The sequence below is a fragment of the Ctenopharyngodon idella genome, chromosome 7, assembly GCF_019924925.1.
Source record: "Ctenopharyngodon idella isolate HZGC_01 chromosome 7, HZGC01, whole genome shotgun sequence".
NCBI lineage: Eukaryota > Metazoa > Chordata > Actinopteri > Cypriniformes > Xenocyprididae > Ctenopharyngodon > Ctenopharyngodon idella.
Genome location: NC_067226.1, coordinates 46,538,690 through 46,559,625, shown reverse-complemented (window position 1 = coordinate 46,559,625; position 20,936 = coordinate 46,538,690). Strand labels below are relative to the sequence as shown.

Sequence of the window (20,936 nt, the reverse complement as noted above, 5' to 3'; positions counted from 1 at the left end):
TAGATCGATTACACTAGCTATTCACTCCAAACATAGCAGGCTGAGGACATCTGCTGGTTAAAGCTGTGTAAATGCAACAAGAACAGCAAAAACATGTTGTACACACTTTGAAACCGCAGCGCGTGAGCTTAGAATAAACAGACCGTTATCGTTCGTTGGTGTGGACGCAAATTATCATTACAGTTATCGTTCTTGGTGTGAACAGGCCTTAAGCGTAATCCATACGACTCCAGTGGGTTAATGAACGCCTTCTGAAGTGAAGCGATGGGTTTTTGAAAGAAAAATATCCATATTTGAAACTTTATAAACTATAATAACTAGCTTCAGAGAGACCTCTGATGGTCTGACCCAACGTATAATGTAGGATGGAGGAGTATCGTAAGCTTAGACGCCTCTCACGGTTTAAACAAATAGGGCTGGGCAACAAACTCAAGCTCCTCTTCTGTTATATCGAAATCCTCCGACATTTCTCTTTAAAAATTCTTGTTTTACACTTCAAATTCATGACCGATGTTTTGTTTTGCTCTGTGCTTCTGTGTTCGTCAATACGTCATGCGTCGGCATGGAAGGTCACTCTTCCGCCAGAACTAGACTCGCGTACGGCTGTTGCCGGAAGCCAGTGATTATAGTTTAGAAAATTTTAACTATATTTTTCTTACAAAAACCCATCACTTCACCTCAGAAGGCATTTATTAACCCACAAACTAGTCATGTGGATTACGTTTATGATGGATCAATGCGCTTTATGGAACTTCAAAAACTCGGGCACCATTCACTACCATTATAAAGCTTGGATGAGCCAGGATATTTTGTAATATAACTCTGATTGTGTTCATCTGAAAGACGAAAGTCTTATACACCTAGGATGGCTTGAGGGTGAGTAAATTATTGGATAATTTTCATTTTTGGGTGAACTATCCCTTTAAGCCAGGATTAGGCCTTAGTTCAATTAGGGCATTTAAGTAGCTTTATAAATATGCCTTAGAAAACAACATTACTGGTGTGCATCTTGAGACAAAACAATGGCTCTGACATATTTTAAAATATGTCAGTGTAAGTTGCTTTCAGTTAAAACAGCTCAAACATGCATTTTAGTCTGGGACTAAGCCTAAGCCTTGTCTGTGAAAGTGTGTCAAAGTTCACTTTGTGGCTTTATATATGATCATATACTTGCATGTGTCAAATGGGGTTATGAAGTTTTGACCAGACAGCAAATGTCGTTTTTTTCCCGTCATTAGAACGACCACATCTGAGGTAGAAAGTGCATCGCATTATGTTTTCATCAACTTACAGGTCATGAAGTTTACTGTAGATATGTGGGCGCTCAGTTTTTTCTGTCATTTGGCCAAAATAAGATGAAGCACTTCGCATAAGACAGTACTGGCTGTGACTCGACTGCAAATGCTAGACTAAGACACAAAACAATCTTAAAGGGATAGTTCACCCAAAAATGAAAATTCTGTAAATGAAAACACTGATCAGCAAACATAAACAGAAGCTCAACTGCACTTGCTTGACTCGTGAGAATGAACCTCATTGGTTCTTGCGGAAGCTCAAACATGCTGCGTAACATGAGAATGAACTTAACTGGTTCTTCTGGAAACTCAAATGTGCTGCGTAACACACGAGAATGAACCTCATTGGTTCTTGCGGAAGCTCAAACATGCTGAGTAACACAAGAATGAAGAATGAAGCATAAAGGGGTTATTACGGTGGCCCAGTAGTGCACAACACAATGAAATTAAAAAAGCAAACATAAGTTCACAACATAAACAAGCCACAACACAACAAAATCAAGCAATAACACAATGAAATTGAGCCAAAACACAACGAAAACAATTAGCCACAACACAACGAAATCGAGCCACAACACAACGGAAATGCTCCCGCCCATAGGGGGCTCTCAGAGCTCGGTAAAGTTAGATTTCCTCGCCACTGTTCTGTAGACTCGACAGTCTTACAAAGATATCAATACCATGATTAGTTTTAAGTACGTAAACATTGTAAATCGACATGAAATATTAATTCAAAATCACCTACGTGCACAATAGCTTCAAATTTATACCTGTGAATGATTTGACGCGCTACCACGGCGCACGATGAAGGGAACGTCTGCCAATTCCACCAAGTGGTTAAAACGAATAATTTGTATTCATTACAATGACTTTGTTTTAACATTTAAAAACAGACATGTTTTTAAATGTGTTGTGGCTCGATTTCGTTGTGTTGTGGCTTGTTTCCGTTGTGTTGTGAACTTATGTTTGCTTTTTAAATTTTGTTGTGTTGTGCACTACTGGGTCACCATAGGGTTTAATTAAACAGAGAGAGTAGGAAGCACAACAACTAGGAAGTGTGAGAATACAAACAAAGGAAAAAAAGAACTGAGAAAATACAAACTAAAAGTCCATGAACTGAGCTAAACTGAACATAATGGTGACAGAGGGTGAGTAATTAATGACATAATTTTCACTTTTGGGTAAACTATCCCTTTAACACATGGTTTAAAGACTGCAGCCATTGAAAGCTTTATAAATTCCATCACTTTCTTTTCAAAACCATAGCAATACATTTTGTTTAACAAATATCTTAACCTATCTATGGCCTCTTCTGTGCATACAGTATATTTTGATTGTTTATTTTTTATTTTTTTGAAGAGCTGACCTTGATTCTGAAATAATGAGGCAGAAATGATGAGCCATTGTTTATGCCAAAACACTGAAAAATGCATTTTACTAAAAAGGACATTATAACAACATGCATTAATAGTTATTATATACAAAGAAATGTGTAACGGCACAGTAAAAAAAGTAACTTTTGTTAGTCCAGCTATTTACTTTCTTTTTAAAATGATTTAAATCCTTTTTACTTCATCTTTGGCTGTTCATCATCTTAGCTGTGCTGACATTTAATGAACCCAGGTTCTGTGTTTTCGGTGTTCCATTGAATCATGTGATCATTACACAAATTCAGCTTTTTGTTGTTAGCAATACGGACCAGGTGTCTGTAAATTCCTCCAGAACTCAACTTGGTTTGTCAAGCTTCGTGTCGTTGTGGCGATGAGTTTTGAATAGCGACAGCGGTTATAATCAACAGGGAAGACATTGAATAGGCTTCCATCAGGTGGATCAGTCAAATCAATTCCTAAATGTTTCATGCATAGGCCTAAAAAAACATCCTCTATGTAAACCGGTTTGACATGTTGGGCTGCTTCAACAAGCTTCACTGTCAGGTCAAGAGAGAACACATATCCCAAGCCAAGAGCGTAGGGTGGATATTGAGCTGGAGCATAAACTGTTTGTGGTAGGTACCATTTAGAATGGGGGTTTCTCAATACCATTGCTCTCCTGGCCACAAGTCCAGACATATAGTTCTGCTTTGGTGATGACAGAAGCAAATTCACCAAGTTTTTCACGTTGAGAAATATATCCGAATCGACCTTCATTGCGTAGGATGCATTCTGACAATTAGCAGACAGCCATTCTAGCATTACTATTGTTTTAATGGTGAGATTGTAGTAACTGTCCCAGAAATCACTTTGTAAAAGGTCATGATACTTCTCGCTTTCCTGCAACAAATCTTCTTGAAGCTTTTCGCTGTCTTGTGACGTGGGCAGACCTAACAGAAATAATAAGCTCACTATCTTGTCCCCTACTAACCTCTCTGAACCCCACGTTGAACGGATGGCCTCCCGAGCAGCCGTATTACTTGGAGCTACTGGTATAATCAACATTACAAAAACATTTTCCTTCTGGCACTTCTGTGGCTCATTGATGATGAAATTATACCTGTTTGGGTAAGCCACATAATATGGTTCTGGAGGCTTCCACGGTTTAGCAGAAGTCCCTGCTGAGACTGTAGTCAGCGAAATGTTGGTTGTCTTATTAATGAGAGTCTCTGGAGGAAATTTTCCAACTTTTGGCATCCAGCTTTCTGAGTTTTCATAGGTGGGAATGCAGTAACACAGGAACAGGATCAGCAAAATGATGAATATGACAAACGAACGAAGAGTTCTGCTTCCGCCATTTGATTGCACTTGACTAAAAAGAGAAAACAAGTCTTTTGGCACGTCTATGTAATGATGCATTCAGATAAATAAACGTTTATTATCAATAATACACACAGCAATGCTGTACAAGGTACTCCTGATAAGGTGCAACAATTCAGCATCAAATTTTAATGTTAATGTTTTATCAACAAGGTGGATAAAAACCAAATTGTTCTTATCTAAATCTATATGGCACTTCTGAAAATATTTCTTATTTTGCACACTGAATCAAACAGTAGTTAACTATACAGTACATTTCCTTTAACTGAAAGTATTTTATGCCTTCACAATTTCAATACACAAATTAAAACAAAGAAGATCAATTAAACACATCAAGCTAATAATGTTGTACTGGTACTTTACCATCGTTCTTCGCTGTCTTGCTTCATGTTTCGTTTCTGCTGTTACTAGAATTTCAGTGGCATTGTCAAGCACTGCTATGCCACGACAAACTCGAAGGGAGTGTGTTTTGAACGAGAGGCGTGTGTGTGACAAACCTTTTATTTTGCATAACCAGTTCCACCCCTTTGCTATAGGCAATGCGCAACCAACAATGGCATTTCTGACATTCAGTCCCTCCACTAATATTGGAACCCTTGGTAAATATGAACAAAGTAATAAATCTGACTTTATTATACTTTTGATCTTTCATTAAAAAAAATCACAAAATTCTAATCTTTCATTGAAGTAAAACAATTTAACAATTTAACAAGTAAAACAATTATGAAATAAATGTTTTTCTCCAATGCATGTTGGCCAGTTATTGGCAACCCTAGAAATTCTTATGAGTAAAATATCTCGGAAGTGTATTCCCATTCATAATTACATTTTTTAAGCACATCAGGGTAACTAGGAACATGAAATCATCCAATCTTGTTCAGTACAAATATGATGAAATACAAAGACCAAATTCCCTTAATCATTCATCTAAATGAGCAAAACCAAATAATATAGTTCTGGGGCCATATTCACAAAACATCTTAAGGCTAAAAGTAGCTCCTAACTTGCAGATTTAGGAGAAACTCTTAAAAATAATGGGCGTGTCAGTCCTAATTTTAGGACTCTTAAATTTTTGCTCTAAGAGTATTTCACAAAGCATTTTAGCGCTAAAACTAGCTCCTAAATCTGTGAAACGCTAGGAGTAGTCAAGAGGACTCGTAAGTCACTAAGACCAAATCAAAAACAGTCCTAAAATGATTGTTGGTGCCAATCCGCTTTAGCAATCCACCCAAAGACACTGTACACCATTGAAGCAATAGCGATAGAGCCTTGGGGGCAGTAGTGCAATACGGAGCAGGAAGAGCAAAAACAGCAGAAACTTAACGAACATGAAAAACAGCTTGTTCAGAATTACGGGTGAGAATGAACTCAGAATGTACAGAAGCTTAGATGAAAATGAACACAGCATGAATAAAAAACGTTTATTTCTAATCCAAGAGGCAATAAAGGAATCAAAACATACAATTTCATAAAACCACTCCACCCTAGATTTGAAACCCACTATGTTTGGGTAAGGTGCTCATCAGGCATCTGGTTTTATACATTGAGCTACTGGAGGATGCACATTCAACAGACTGTTGAAGAGAACTTTTAGTGTGAGAAAGAATAAACAAAAAAGCTTAATGCTAATGAAGCTTATGGTTAACCTGATAGCTGACGAGCCATATTAGAAAGAATGACAACTGGTTAGCATGCTAACCAATTAGCATGCTAAGCTAATTAGCATAAGACAACAAACACAGGCAGGGTCACATTCAGAGACAAATATCTCAGGAACGGTAGCGAATATCAAAAATCCGTTCAATCATTTCTGTGCGGATCGGTTCATCGTCGAAATCGGCGTACCAATCGCCGTACCAATTTTTTTTGAAGATATGTCAAATTGTTTAAAAGATATTGCAATTTATGACAAAATTCAAAATGGCGGACACGTGGTTCATCCGATGTTGACAAAATCGGTATCCTCGGATTCGGTATGACCCAAGGAATCCATAGACACAGATCTTGATTTTCTAACTAACTGTTCAAAAGTTATTGGCCAAAATAGCCATTTTTCAGATCTCATGACCTGTAGGTGGCGCTGTTCCGAAATTTGGCATGGACCCTCAGATCATGGTTCCGATGAAGCATACCAATTTTTGTTTCGATTGCTCAGAGTTTGGCCGAGATACAGCCTATGAACCAATTTTGGGTCGACCTCGTTAACTTCGTGACATCAAAATTTTTTTTTTACCAGTAGAAAAAAAAAATTCTGTTCAGTAATTTCTGTGTGGCTCAGTCCAAAGATCATCTGATCAAAGTTTGGACAAAATTAGACAAATTTCGAAGGAGGAGTAGCAAAAAAACTGCACACTGTACTTTTCAAAATGGCTGCTACTGTAATTTAATGTTGAATGGAATCAGCATGAAGAGACGAATCAGATGTACTAAGAGCAAATGGTTCAGAAGTTATAACCTTTAGAAGAGTGAATATTTGAACTGGTGGTGGCACTATAGAGTTGGTTCTAGAGACTCCAAATTTGGTCCAATCACTATTCATGAGCATCTCTACAATTGTGCCAAATTTCATCATTTTCTCATGTTCCGTTGATAGGGCTGCCATAGACTCCCATTGGGGAAACATCATAATAATAAAACTGACTATTACAAGAGGGGCTTGGCCCCTAAATATATAATAAGCATATTTGGTGTGCTGTCCAAGGGGATCGAGGGCTCCGAGCTTGGAATTTTGCCCAAATCCAGAGTTCTCCTCGTATCCCCAGCCAGCCGAGAGTGAGGAACGGGTTGGCGGTGGGATGCAGAAAACTGTTGAGGTAACTATGTGAGTCGGCTCTCGTCTGTGTATATATACCTCCTCTCAAACTGATTAGATAGACCATTTGAATGTGCTCCTCCAAAGCTTTGTTTATAAAACATAATTTGTCACTTGAATTCTGCAGTCTCTCGAGACACAGACATGTAACAGGCTGACAATTAGCTGAACATATACTAGTTTAATTAGTGACACTTAGCCTACATTTTAAAACCTTTAACTGAATATGGCAACATTTTTATTTTAAAACCTTTATTCGTATATGGCAACATGATACCTCATTCTACAATATTTCTATGATTAAATCGCTGACAGCCATCAGCCAATCACTGTGGGCATAGTCCATAGCAACGAGATCAACTCTGCCTTTTCTCTTAGCTTAAGACTTCTCTCTATTCTTAGTAAAAGTTGGTCTCAGCAGCATTGTGAATAGGCTTTAAGAGCAAACTCTTAGCTAAGAACTTTTACTGCCATTAAGGAGAACTCTTAGTGGTAAGATAAAATGTTTTGTGAATACGGCCTCTGATGTGCAGCAAAAGATTGAGCTTCACAAAATAGAAAGTGAAAATACATTAAATCTCTCTTATTACAAACAGACTGATTTTATCTCTGTCATTCGCCTACAGTTCTTTTTGAAAATTAACAGGTTAAGTTTATTGAAAAATGTTTGTTACCATTATGGTTAACAGTGTTTCCTTTAGTTGGGCAGTTTGACTTGGTTTTTATGTTAAATTTGTGGTCTTTGCAACAGTGTTTATGGAAACATAATTACAAAGAAACCATAAACAAGATGAAATGTGTGATATGGTTTGTAATATCAAAAAAGATAACTGATTGACAGCTGTTGCTCGTTGTTATTCTCACCAGCAGAACCTTCATGCAACACAGATCAAATACACTTGCGGTCTTTGCACCACTGGTCTATTTACTTGTCTACGTATTTCCTGTATTTTGCCCAAAGTGGGTGTGAAGACTGCAAATGTGAGAACTTTTGATGATAGTGATGATAGTGTGGGTTTATTGTGCTCTAAAGACATGCACTCTCAAATAACCAACACTACAAGTTTGGGTACAAAACTGTGGTAAACTTCAACTGTCACTGACACCTTTTTTCGTTTTTGAAATGTTATCCTACTTGTCACACTCTTAAAGTTCCACCCAGTTAGGCTAAGTTATGGAGAATATTTGTCTGGTCAAAAAAAATGTAAAAACATATCTGACATAGTAATAAAAGTTCTGTTTATCTTAACAGGTTAGCTAGCTAAATGATGATCACTCAGAAAGAGCTACGGCTAACTTAGATCAAAATGTTCCACCCTGTTAGGTTCACATTCCACCCCGTTAGGGTGGAAAATCTTCAGCTAAGTTAGCCGTAGCTCTTTTTGAGTGATCAACATTTAGCTAGCTAACCTTCAACAGATAAAAATAATTTTTATAGTGTGACAAGCAGGATAACATTTCAAAAACTAAGGAGTGAGAGTTGAACCTTACCTCAGTTTTGTCAGTTGTGCCTTGTCCAAATACCCACATTTGTGGTCTTGGCCACAGAGCATGCATGTGACAGGAAGTGTATTTATTTTTCCCCCCCAAAGGAATACAACAATATTATATAGGTGCAGTTCCACACATTACAGATGGCAAACCATGCAGGACAATGACGGAAAGCTCAACCACAGTTATAACCTGTTAACATTGGTGTTCCACCTTGTTATACTCTATTCCACCCTGTAAGACCAGTCATTTTTAAATAATAATTTGACAGCAACGTTAAATGTTTGGCATACTTTTGTCTCATTTTGGGAGGTGAGGAGCATTAACAGCATGTTTTTGAGCAAAATTTTTGTATTATTTACCATCCTGTTGGCAAAAATGGGTATAAAAAAGGACCTGTTCTTAATAATCAAGACATATTCTATTCATCAATAATTGTTTTGTTATTAAGAATAAAAAATACTATGATGGCATAAGGTACATATACTATCCAATAAAAGCTCATTATTGTTTAACATTTACATTATAATTATGTATATGTCCCTAACAGGGTGGAATACCTTTACAGCCCGTGTAAACTACCCATAATTATTTTTTGAGTCCCTGAGCTTGATCAATATGTATCCCAATAGTTAAACATGTCACTATTTTGGTAGAATGCTAAAAACATGAAAAATATGTACCTTTTTTTCCCCCAAAAAATTATGAAGCCAAAATGTTACTGGATAACAGGAATGACTCAATTAAGAAGTTCCAATCAACTAAAGATGTTACAAATCTGACTGGAAGAGGACATATGTCTGTATCATCCTAAAAAGTACCCCACACTCACGGTTAAATATACTACTTTAATGTTGTGGGCCTATGTGATAAAGTGAGGTATGTAACTCTCAATTCAAAGAACCAAACAATGGGTTTTGTCAAGATAATTTTATTCACTGTTTTGTCTCACACATGTGTCAAATGGAAAGTGCACATTCTATTGTGACTCATGTTTGTCAATCTTAGCCTTTTTGTGCCTGTAAATAAGAAAAGGTGAAAGAAAATTAGACAAATAATGATTTGCTTGTTAATGGAGATTCTCTTTGTCTTACCTTCTTCCTGGAGCTTCCTAATAGGAGGGGCCCGCAAACAGGAAGCCTGACTTATACCATCCCAAAGGAGGAGGAGCTCAAGCATTGAGAATGTTGAATGCTATTACATTGAATGCATGTTTTTTTAAGATTCTCGTTGGTTTTCATGATGAAAATGGAGCTGGAAAAAGAAGATGCTAATATTCATATTTGAATGTTGATGTTAAATATGATCTCATAAATAAGCTGTATGTAAATTGTAATTGAAATAGCCCTGCCATTGGTATGTTTGAATTTGAGGGGAGGAGTCTTAAGTATAAAGAGTCTAATTGTTTGGAAAAAAGGGGGAGGAGAGAACTGAGTGTGGCTGTTGGGCCAGTAGCCAATGTGTTTGATGCTTCTCATGAAAATATTTTGTTTTGTTTTTTTTCTTTATTTTTGTTTGTTCTTATTGTATTGGAATTTTGGTGGATAGAACTTGGTTATACTGTTTGGAGCATGCCCTGACAAGAAAATTAAATCACCTTTAAGAAACTTCAGAGTTTTTACCTTTTTCCTGCTGCCTGCCTTGCCACTGCTAATAACCACCTTACAACAGCCTATTTTTCTGCCAGAGGTCCTGGACATCTTGTTCAGGATCTTCCATCAGGACAATTATCCAAAACAAACATCAAAATCAACTCAAAAATGTGTGCACAAAATGAAGCTCCTGCAATGACGGTAGAAAATGAGTGGGGTGCACTGAAGAGAAGCACCAACATGGAGCTGGGAATCTGAAAAATCTGGAGAGTTTCTGCATGAAGGAATGATCTCTGATTTCTTGTCAGGTGTTCTCCAAACTCATCAGACATTATAAAAGAAGACTCAGAGCTGTTATCTTGGGAAAAGGACGTTGCAATAATTGGGTGCCTATAATTGTGGCCAACATGAACTAGAGAAAAACATTTATTTCATAATGAGATTTCCCCCCCCCCCCACTTTCGATTGTTTTACTTCAATGAAAGGTTAGAATTTTGTGATTTTTTTTTTTTTTTAGTTAAAGATCAAAAGGATAAACAATGCAGATTTATTTTCACAGCCGCCTTTGCTCATATTTACCAAGGGTGCCAATATTAGAAGAGGGCACTGTATATGACAGAAGCAAAAAATAAGAAGCAAATATCTTCTGCCTTGAACATTAGTGAAGATATATACAGGTGAACACAGTAATATAGGTGTGTCTTTTGAAACACCAATAGCAGGCCGTTTTGTGCTTTACATTTGATAACCATAGTACAATTCCCAGAGATAATAATGATGTTTTGTTCACAAATGACTGGGCAGTGTAAATTAGTCTGCTTTCAAGATCTCTTAGCATGAAATCAATTAATTCACTATCTTTAATTATACAAACTTATAGTCAGTGAATGCAGGCCCGGATTAACACAGTGTAGTGCCCTAGGGTGACCACATTTTAAGTGCCCCCCAGCACCACAGATGCGTGCATCAGCAAAACACACACACACTGAATTTTACAAGAACTTTTACGACAACAGCGTCACATATTTGCCCAGAAATAATGGTAAATAAGCCTTACCTTTAGCAGAAAATCTTTTTTTCTAGATTTTGTGCACGCAAAATCGTTAATTAATGCTGCCTTAACGTGCTATCGGAATTATGGTAACTACAAGCTTCCTAGGTAAAAATTGCACATGAACATTTACATATGTGTAATCATTTGAAGCGTATTGTATGTTTTATACATGGCGAAAATTGCCTGCATTTGACCGAAATTACAGAATCGTCAGCAACTGGACTATCTAGATAGCCCTGTGAATGTTTATATGGTTGTCAGTGCATGGTACACTAAATAGGCCTATAATTTTGGTTTTAATAAGATTTTCCCCATAAATGGGCAAGAATAAACCTGGTACCCTCCATGAGTCCTGTTCATTCTGACAACAAAGCACTTGAATGCTTCTTAAGTGGAAATTATGAAATTTCCGATAGCACGTAAAGGCAGCATCAATCCTCAAAGTCCCCCGACTAGTTCGGATTCAATAGCCAGCCGGGAGAGTGCAGACAGCTGCTTCTGTCTCATGGTTGTCCTGAGTTCATTCTTCTTGAGAGAAGGATCTCTCTCCCTCGCAGTTGGTAACGGGCAGGGAAAAGAACAATCTGAGTGCAACGAATACACTTGGGAAAGTAGTCTGTAGCCTTTTTTTTCCGTAGAATTTGCAGCATATCCTCTGGTGAGCGATTTTTCGAAAAAACTTGATATTGCAGGTACTTTTTAAAGGTGGCTATGTGTCGTGATATTTTCTCTTTTTTTAATTTACATTTCGCACAACCGCTAAGCTGATGCTGCCTATCCATTTTGATTGACTCTGACTGGGAAGGGGTAAATACACTGTGACCTGACCCAATCGCAATTCTTTATATGCATATATTTTATATTATCTCTGTATATATTGTATCATTAACTGTTCATTTTGTATCTGTATCTTTCCAGCAAAATAATATATATATAAAACATGAAAATTTATTTAAAGGTCTAGTCATTATCTTAATCACTTGGTGCCCCCCTATTGGCTAGTGCCCCAGGGCACTCGCCCAATCCCGTCTATGGATAATCCGGCCCTGAGTGAATGGCTCATGTCCTTTAGATGTTTATCATAGTTCATGTTACTGTGGTTAATCTTTTGACAAAATCATTGAACACAAACATAACCTATTATTGTAATGTGTATGTTCAGTTTTGGTTTAGTTTCTGTGTTCTGTTCCTGTTTTATCTGCCTGAGTTCCTGGTTAGTTTCCTTGATTATTAATTAGTCCCTCACACCTGTTTCTGCTCATTTTGATTACCTTCCCCATGTATTTAAGCCCAGAGTTTCATGGGATCTCATGCTTTCAAAGCTAGCTTGCAATTGATCTAAATTGCCTTCCCTATCTTTAATTGTGCAATAAATGTATGTTGCTTTAATGTGCATGTTTATTATTTGGCGTGCTCTTATGAAATTAGAAACATCAAGTAGAACTAAAAAAAAAAAACATTGCGATTTACTACTTCATACAATATTTGTTATTTATTGTTAAATATTATTTATTGTACAAGGGACGCTTAAAAAAGATGTTAATTTATTGAAATTAAATAGTGAGTCCTTGAAGTACATATTTAGGTTTTTTTCTCTGTCAAAGAAATATCTTAATAGGTACTAATTATTTAGGATTTTCAGATTCTGATTGCATTTTTCCACAATGTGGATTAATAATTATGCAAACAACCAACCACAAATGCCAACAGGTTGAAGGAAACTAAAAGGCTGTGACTTAAAAGGCCTGAACGAATAATATGAATTTCTGTGTTTGAGGACAAAGGAACTCATAAATATGCAAAACTTCAGTATATATTGTGATATTGTGAACCAATTAAATTTTAATGATACAGATACTTCTTTTATTGATGTATTTCAGAAATAACATTCCAACAGATTTAAAATCACATGAAGAAAATGTCTGCAGCGATATGTAACGATGGATCAGATGTCATTGCAGCATGCAGTAGCTGTGAGGGTTGGCGGACCTGCAATTGTGCCATTGCCCATGCATAGACCTTTACTGTTGGCCAAAGTAAAAGAGTGTTTCTCCAACCATCTCTGGGCGTCTTCTTTTGCACTGGCATCCAGGGTGGCCACTCGCTCTTCTTTACAAATCATTTCATGTTCACGCTTCAGCTCGTGATACGAACGAGAAAACACGTGGAAGATAGATGTAGCTGGAAAAGCCATTATGAGAATACCACTCAGAATGCTGCTAAAGGCCACAACCTGGCCAGGTATACTGTGCGGTACCATATCACCGTAGCCAACTGTCGTCATTGATATGATAGCCCACCAATAGGAAGAAGGAATGCTGCTAAAGCTGTGGGGGCCAGTGACCTTGCCCTTCGTGAACTCTTTCTCCGCCAAGTGGACGAGAGGCGAGAATAGAGCCACAGCCACGCAGAGGAAGAGTAGCAGGAGTCCAAACTCTCGCATGCTTCGCTGCATCGTAAGACCCAGTGTCTGAAGGCCCAGCGAGTGTCGCGCCAGTCGCATCACGTACAGGATCCGAAGGGCCCGCATGACCCGCAGAATTAAACCCAGCTTATCTAAATATCCGCGACTTGTCCCGGCACTGCCGTGAAGCACGGCTTCATCAGATTCATCTTCGCTATCGACAACCAGAGAAATGTAGTATGGTAGGATGGCTATGACATCTATGATATTAAGTGGATTTCGAACAAACTGCAGTTTGCTTTGAGCCTGCAGGAAACGCAACAGGAACTCCATGGAGAACCAGGCCACGCACACTGTTTCCACAATGAATATGTTGCGACACTTTTCCGAGCATTCACCCTAGAAAAGGACAATAAGCAGAAATCAGATGAATGTTTAATTTTAACACATTACTAAAGCAGACTGCATCCTCTACAAAATGTGTGATGAAACTGTAACAATGAAGTATGTATTGTATTTAAGGATTCATGTAATGAAAGACTACATTTCCCTAAATTTCCTTTTAGATACCGCATTATCCAAAAGCAAATGTTTTCAGATACAGAAGCAAAAGCGTTTGAAGGCAGGTGAAGTTACTGAGATAAAAGGTGTGTTTGACTTCGGCTGCAGCTGAATTCGCCAATGCGCATTCACAAGAGCATCACGACACATGCGTGTTGTGTTCACACAAGAACAGACTTTGTTACGTGAATGCGCATTGGAGATTAATATTTTGTTTTTACGAGTTCGCCTGCCCATTCAGTCTGAATGGTTAATGGTAAAACAAACTTGGCTTGCTGTCCCCGAGGCTCAGCTTGAGCGCAGAGTTAAACCCCCCTATAACAGTACTGCGTAGAGGGAGAATAAGAGAAATAGAGGAGGAGATGGGGAGGAGGAGGGATGCTGGAAGAATTGTCGCTGGGATGGCATAGTGACTGCTGCTTATATACGCTCGTAATGATGATTGACAGGACTGAATGTTTAGGCTCCTCCCGAACCTACGTTTGGAACTACATATATAAAGTGGTAAATTATGTTTTTTTTTTTGTTGCACAAAGCACTTGCATCGCTTCATAAAACTGAGGTTAAACCTCTGGCGTCACATGGATTACTTTAATGATGTCTTTACCTTTCTGTGGCTTGAAAGTTGTAGTTGCATAGACTGTCAATGGAGGGACAGAAAACTCTCAGATTTGATTAAAAAAATCTTCATTTGTGTTCCAAAGATGAACGAAAGTCTTTCGGGTGTGGAACGACATGAAGGTGAGTAATTAATGACAGAATTTTCATTTTTGGGTGAACTAACCCTTTAATACTGTAACTTTGCATACAGCACAAAACATAAACTACTGTCACAGTTTTGTTATTCACAGACTTTCGTTAGTTTCCTTTGTTCATTTTTTTCACGCTTCTCATTTGTTTACATTGGTTTCAGTGCCCTGAAAGTGCGAAGGCCCTATTGTTTTCCTTAGGTAATTTTTTTTTTTACCTTTCTGGCACTTTTGGGTCCCATAACATGACACCTTAACCTCCACACCTTGGAATCATCGGCCATCAGGGCCAGGCACAAGTTGTCATGAGGGGGTCGTGGGGGGCTCTTTGGCACACACTTTTATATGTATAACTCAGTCAGCATGAAGTCAAGACATTAAGGATGCTAAATTGCGAGCGGATTTTTGATATCTCGAACGGTTTTGTCGTGGCCTTGAAACAAATTTATGGTGAGAAATGGGAAACAGGAAGTGTGTTATAACTTCTGTATACATTGACTGATTTTGATGAAACTTCAGCTGTGTGTTCGTTGTAGGAGGCCGATTACATGGATTACTACTGGCAGCAGGAAGTGTGTCACTTCCAAAATGCTTTGAGATCACCCTCTTATTTTTACCCGATTTGCTTCAGTCTTCGTCAGAATAATGTCAAAACACCACAGACGTACACCTGTGAAAGGATTCTTGATATCTTGAATACTGTCGTGATGGCAATGCGTCAAACTTTTATATTCTTTTTGGGTGTTTTTGAGGCTCTTAGCATGCTTCAAATTGCATGAAACCTGACACACACATCAAGGTTGTCAGCCAGACGACATGGGCAAAGCCTTAGAAATGGTCATGGAGCAGGGGCTCTATAGCACCACCATTTGTCTAAAGTTGGGGGTTAGTTTTACCTACTGTCACCAATCTCAGCATGAAGTCAAGACATTAAGGATGCTAAATTGCGAGCGGATTTTTGATATCTCAAACAGTTTGGTTGTGGTGTTGAAATGAATTTATGGCAAAAAAAAAGGGAAACATGAAGTGTGTTATAACTTCTTCATACATAGACTGATTTTGATGAAACTTCAACTGTGTGTTCGTTGGAGGCCAATCACATGGATGTGACTATTGTGAGTCAAAGTCATAGCGCCACCAACTGGCAGCAGGAAGTGCGTCACTTTAAAAATGCTTTGAAATCACTTCAGTCTTCGTCAGAATAATGTCAAAACATGGCAGATCTAGACCTGGGAAATGATTCTTGGATATCTTGGGGTTAGTTTTACCTAGTCACCAAACTAGGACAACTTTCGAATTTACAGTCATTAGCTCCGTCCAACAGGACGCCTGCTATTTTGGTTTGAATGTGGATTTTTTGAAAAATCAGGCTCTGAATTTTTACTTCTCTTTTTACATCTACTTCTCGTAGGGGATTCTTACAATTTGCACCAAACTTTCTGAACATGATGCCAAGACACTGACGATACTCCATTGCGAACAAATCTTGGATATCTCGAACGGTGTTGCCATGACGAGGAATTAAATTAATGACAAAAAGGGAAACAGGAAGTCTCATGTCTTGACAAAATCCTTTTACATTCACCCAGTTTAAATGCATTTTGCCTGTTGTGCACAGTCTCCCTAAAGCCTCCGGGGTGGAGGTGGCACTGGGTTTTGGGCCCGTCATCACTGCTTGCAGCTATATTTGGTCTTGTTTGTGTTCCTACTTAAGTTGCACCCTCACATTCATTCTCTGTTCGGTCTCGTTCACGTTTGGTGTGTTTCTCCTGCATGTTTGGATTAAACTTTGTATTGGAATTATATTATTTTGAGTCTTCGTCTGTCTGTCTGCCTGCAATGCACACCCAATATTGTGACAACTACCATTAAAACTTTGGGCCCATTATATATATATATAGGGTGAATTCAGGGTGATTGGGACACTTTTTGCCATTGCGATGATATATATATATATATATATATATATATATATATATATGTATAATAAATTTATGCAGTGATTTGCAGTGATACTTGTATGTAGTGATTTGATTTTTTCTACACTCTTAAATAAGGTTCCTAATTGGCATCAATGGTTACATGGAACATCTTCATTGCACAAAAAGTTCTTTAGAGTGAAAAAAGATTCTTTAAAGTTTTTAAAAGTTCTTCACACTAAGAAAATTTGTTCACAAAGATTCTTTGGGAAACCAAAAATGGTTCTTCTATGGCATCACTGCAAAACCCTCCCTTTTGGGACCTTTATTATTAAGAGTGTATGTTTGCGTTTAGTTGGTGGAGAGCATTACCAAAATATCATGGTATACTATGAAGTGCCCTCAGAATAGATAAAACACAAACACAACAGATATAAAAAGAGGGATGTTGTGCACTAACCCTGTTATCGTGATCAGGAATGGTGCTGATACACAAGCTGATAACTGTCACGGCAATCATGACAACTGAGAAGCATGCAAAAATCTTCCCAGGCCAGCCAGAATGAGGGTTTTCCACTATTTCCTGCAGCCGCCTCATGAGCCCGATGTAGCCCTTCTCTTGTGCTATAGGCCTTTGAAGAGCTAGCCTCCTCTGTCTCCTCTCTTCCTCCCTCTTTTTCTTCTCTCCCACTTCCTCCACACGGGACAACATCTTGCGTCGGCAGCAGCGCTCCATGTGAACGGGGTCGATGCCCCAATAGGCGAGTTCATCAGACAGAGACACGGCACACAACTGCCGCAGCAGCCTCAGTTTCCCAGCAGCCAGGAAGTTTAAGATAACCCGGAAGGCCACTGAGCTGCGGTCGAAAAAATACTCTCGCCGGGCCTCATCGTAGTCGTCACACAGCTGGGCGATATCATCCGGACTGCTGCAATGACGCAGCTGTCCCAAACGAGAGAGTGGGAATTCCTCCAGTGTGCTCCAGGGGAATGTGTAGCGATCCCCTCCGACGTTGATGAGGGCTAGTTTACTGTGGTCGACCTCTCTGAGGGTGGAGATGCCGTGTAGTCGCTGGACCCGTTGAAAGTACACACCTTTGATGGTTTCTGTCTCTGGAATTTCCGTGAAAAACAGGTCGAGACTGCTGTCGTCTGTGCTGACTGAGAGATTGCTGAAGTCATGGTTGGCATTGCTGATGATGGGCATGATGGCATTTGGGCATGTCAATGATTTGAATGTAGTATGTGTAGCTTAAGCACTGGAGCTGACAGAGCACTGTAAACAAAAAAAGAGTATTATTTTATTGCAACATTAGCATCACCAATATCAACATACATGAATCATTGTTACAAGTAAGGAATAATTGATGACAGGCTGTTGAATTATTAGAAAATAATGCACACATTGTGGTGTGCATTATTTTCTAATAATTCAACAGCCCCGGAGTCAGTTATTCCGCTTATACAACGGTTACTACCACACCTCAAGACATTGTTCAGATGTTGTATTTCAAGACATTTGTCAGGTTTTTGTCCTTAAAACGCTCTTGTGTGTAAGACTAATTTCTTACGAATCTAATCCCCACACCTCCATTGCTAATTCCAAAATGTCATTTTAGAGCTAGTAACAGAGGCATCGATAGCAGAATAATGCAGTTATTAATGCAGCTAGATAGAGAAAGATTAAGCATGTGCGATTCTGTGCGTCTTAAATACATAATAAAATTTATGTTATTTTTGTTGCAGACTAGCTTCAGTGTTTTTGTCTGAACGCGGGCTCAGTATTGGCCGGCTCCTGCGTCAGCATCACACGCATGCATCGTGCTGCTCACGTGACCAGTATTAGCCAATACTGAGCCGCCATTCAGACGTAAACACTGAAGCTCTGCAATGAAAATAGAGTAGCAGTATGACAGGGGACAGACGAATTTGTTGAATAAAGTAATTATTTTTGTTTTTGCGCACAACAAATATTCTCATCGCTTCATAACTTTAAGGTTGAACCATTGCAGTCACGTCAACGGTTTTAACAATGTCTTTAGAACCTTTCTGGACCTAAAAAGGTGCAATGTCGTTGCTACTAATGTGTGAATCAGATACCCTCGGATTTCATCAAAAATATCTTAATTTGTGTTCTGAAGACAAACAAAGGTCTTAAGGGTTTTGGACGACATGAGGCTGAGTACTTGAAGGGTTAGTTCACCCAAAAATGAAAATTCTGTCATTTATTACTCACGCTCACGCTGTTCCAGACCCGTAAGACCTTCGTTAATCTTCGGAACGCAAATTGAGATATTTTTGTTTAAATCCGATGGCTCCGTGAGGCCTACATTAGGGAGCAATGACATTTCCTCTCTCAAGATCCATAAAGGTACTAAAAACACACATGAAATCAGTTCATGTGAGTACAGGTTCAATATTAATATTATAAAGCGACAAGAATATTTTTGGTGCGCAAAAACAAAACAAAATAACGACTTATTTAGTGATGGCCAATTTCAAAACAGTGCTTCAGAAAGCTTCGGAGCACAATGAATCAACGTGTCGAATCCGCAGTTCGGAGCGCCAAAGTCACATGATTTCAGCAGTTTGGCGGTTTGACACGCGATCCGAATCATGATTCGACACGCTGATTCATTACGCTCCGAATCTTCCTGAAGCAGTGTTTTGAAATCAGCCAGTACTAAATAAGTCGTTATTTTGTTTTTTCTGGCGCACCAAAAATATTCTCATCGCTTTATAATATTAATATTGAACCACTGTACTCACATGAACTGATTTAAATATGTTTTTAGTACCTTTATGGATCTTGAGAGAGGAAATGTCATTGCTCCCTATGCAGGCCTCATGGAGCCATTGGATTTAAACAAAAATATATTAATTTGTGTTCCGAAGATCAACGAAGGTCTTACGGGTGTAAAACGGCACGAGGGTGAGTAATTAATGACAGAATTTACATTTTTGGGTGAACTAACCCTTTAATTTGTGTTTCAATGATTCTTACGGGTTTGGAATGACGTAATTGTGAGTAAATGATGACAACATTTTCATTTTTGGGTGAAGCATCCCTTAAAGTGTTACTGTTCTCACATTCATATATGAATGCTGGCTCACCTCTTCCCCTTATAAATAACCTTTAAAATAAAATCTTTTAATTTAGCAATTACCAAATGAAGCACATTTAAGATTTTTTTTTTTTTTTTTGTGTACCATGGCACTTCGTGGTGCTTAATGGCTATGTACCTTACTGAGATACAGTCTCATTAACATATTCACTACAGCAATAAATAACCTTTGCCACAATGTTGATCTGTATGCCAATTCAAACCATTAAATGATATAAAAGCAAACGTTTCACCACTTACCTGCTCTGAATGAAATGTTAAGCGTTCAGTCATCCTAATCGATTTACTCATCTGTCATAATATTATTAAAATATATTTTTTTCAGTTAGGAAAGTGTATCATCCAAGTTTAAAAAGTTGATAGGATGGAGTTCCTCGTCCCATCTTGGAAGCAAGTTTGCTGCAGTTAAATGTTGCCATGAGCTCTTCATGCGTGTTTCTCTGGTCAGATGGACGGGAATAATCTGCCTGTCTCATAAATATCACCCTGAATCCCTAACACAAGCGGCTGAGAAAAAAAGGTTGAGAGGAGAAAAAAATGCACTAGGGAATAAAACCGATTACCTAACACCGCTGTCCTCCGAAAGCCCGCTGTTGTTTATTCCTCTGCTTTTCCGATATTAAACACCAGTGGCTGTGCGCGCGTGGGTGCGCGCCACAGCTTAAACGCGTTCTAGCTTTTTAGTCACAACAAATAGTAAGTGCACTTGGAAAAACATGCATGAAAGGTTTCATTTATGTAAAAATTAAATATGGCTCAATTAAATATTAACTTTTCATTTGCTGGATTACTTGTCACCATAATACATAAACTATATTATTTCGCAGATTAATTATTATTAATAAATTAACAAGTTATTGAACACTGTCTTTTTTTAACCATAGGTAAAAGGGGTATTCTTAGGTACAACATGATGCAGAATACCTAAAACATGCTATATGCCATAATATAAGACCTTACATGATTTATTGCTTTAGTGAAAATATGTAGACTGGGACTCTGTAGCCCTTGATCCACAGACTAATGAATATCAGGGCTTAACTGTAATCTCCTGTAGACAGATGATGCCGCCTGAACAGTGAGCATGCTGGGACAGTTAAACTAGTGACGACCCTGGCGTACCACCTGGGATAAACAGCAACTTGCTATCAAGAGAGATTTGGTGAACAGTTGGTGTTTAGAAG

At 38.4% G+C, this 20,936-nt stretch overlaps 2 protein-coding genes across 3 annotated transcripts; both read right to left on the bottom strand.

Annotated features, from left to right (window-relative positions):
* Nucleotides 1-2,691: 2,691 nt before the first annotated feature.
* Nucleotides 2,692-4,871, bottom strand: LOC127515961 (beta-1,3-galactosyltransferase 2). Its single transcript, XM_051900163.1, has 2 exons — nucleotides 4,409-4,871; nucleotides 2,692-4,037 (listed from the first exon to the last, which is right to left on the bottom strand). Exons 1-2 carry the CDS (start codon nucleotides 4,432-4,434, stop codon nucleotides 2,981-2,983), a joined length of 1,083 nt encoding a protein of 360 aa, XP_051756123.1. The 5' UTR covers nucleotides 4,435-4,871; the 3' UTR covers nucleotides 2,692-2,980.
* A 7,958-nt stretch (nucleotides 4,872-12,829) lies between these two features.
* kcng4b (potassium voltage-gated channel, subfamily G, member 4b) lies at nucleotides 12,830-20,494 on the bottom strand. 2 transcript variants are annotated; one of them, XM_051900012.1, is made up of 3 exons: nucleotides 20,316-20,494; nucleotides 17,088-17,903; nucleotides 12,830-13,797 (listed from the first exon to the last, which is right to left on the bottom strand). In XM_051900012.1, exons 2-3 carry the CDS (start codon nucleotides 17,832-17,834, stop codon nucleotides 12,940-12,942), a joined length of 1,605 nt encoding a protein of 534 aa, XP_051755972.1. In that variant the 5' UTR covers nucleotides 17,835-17,903; nucleotides 20,316-20,494; the 3' UTR covers nucleotides 12,830-12,939. The 2 variants fall into 2 exon arrangements, with proteins under 2 accessions (XP_051755972.1, XP_051755971.1); XM_051900011.1 differs by lacking the exon at nucleotides 20,316-20,494 and adding an exon at nucleotides 19,993-20,296.
* Nucleotides 20,495-20,936: the final 442 nt, after the last annotated feature.

Excerpts from the sequence above, each read along its gene's own strand:
- LOC127515961 (XM_051900163.1), bottom strand. The coding sequence starts at position 4,434 with ATGAAGCAAGACAGCGAAGAACGATG. Across the intron at positions 4,038-4,408 it reads CAAGACAGCGAAGAACGATG|TCAAGTGCAATCAAATGGCG; the intron begins GTAAAGTACCAG and ends TTCTCTTTTTAG.
- kcng4b (XM_051900012.1), bottom strand. The coding sequence starts at position 17,834 with ATGCCCATCATCAGCAATGCCAACCATGACTTCAGCAATCTCTCAGTC. Across the intron at positions 13,798-17,087 it reads TTCCTGATCACGATAACAGG|GGTGAATGCTCGGAAAAGTG; the intron begins GTTAGTGCACAA and ends GTCCTTTTCTAG.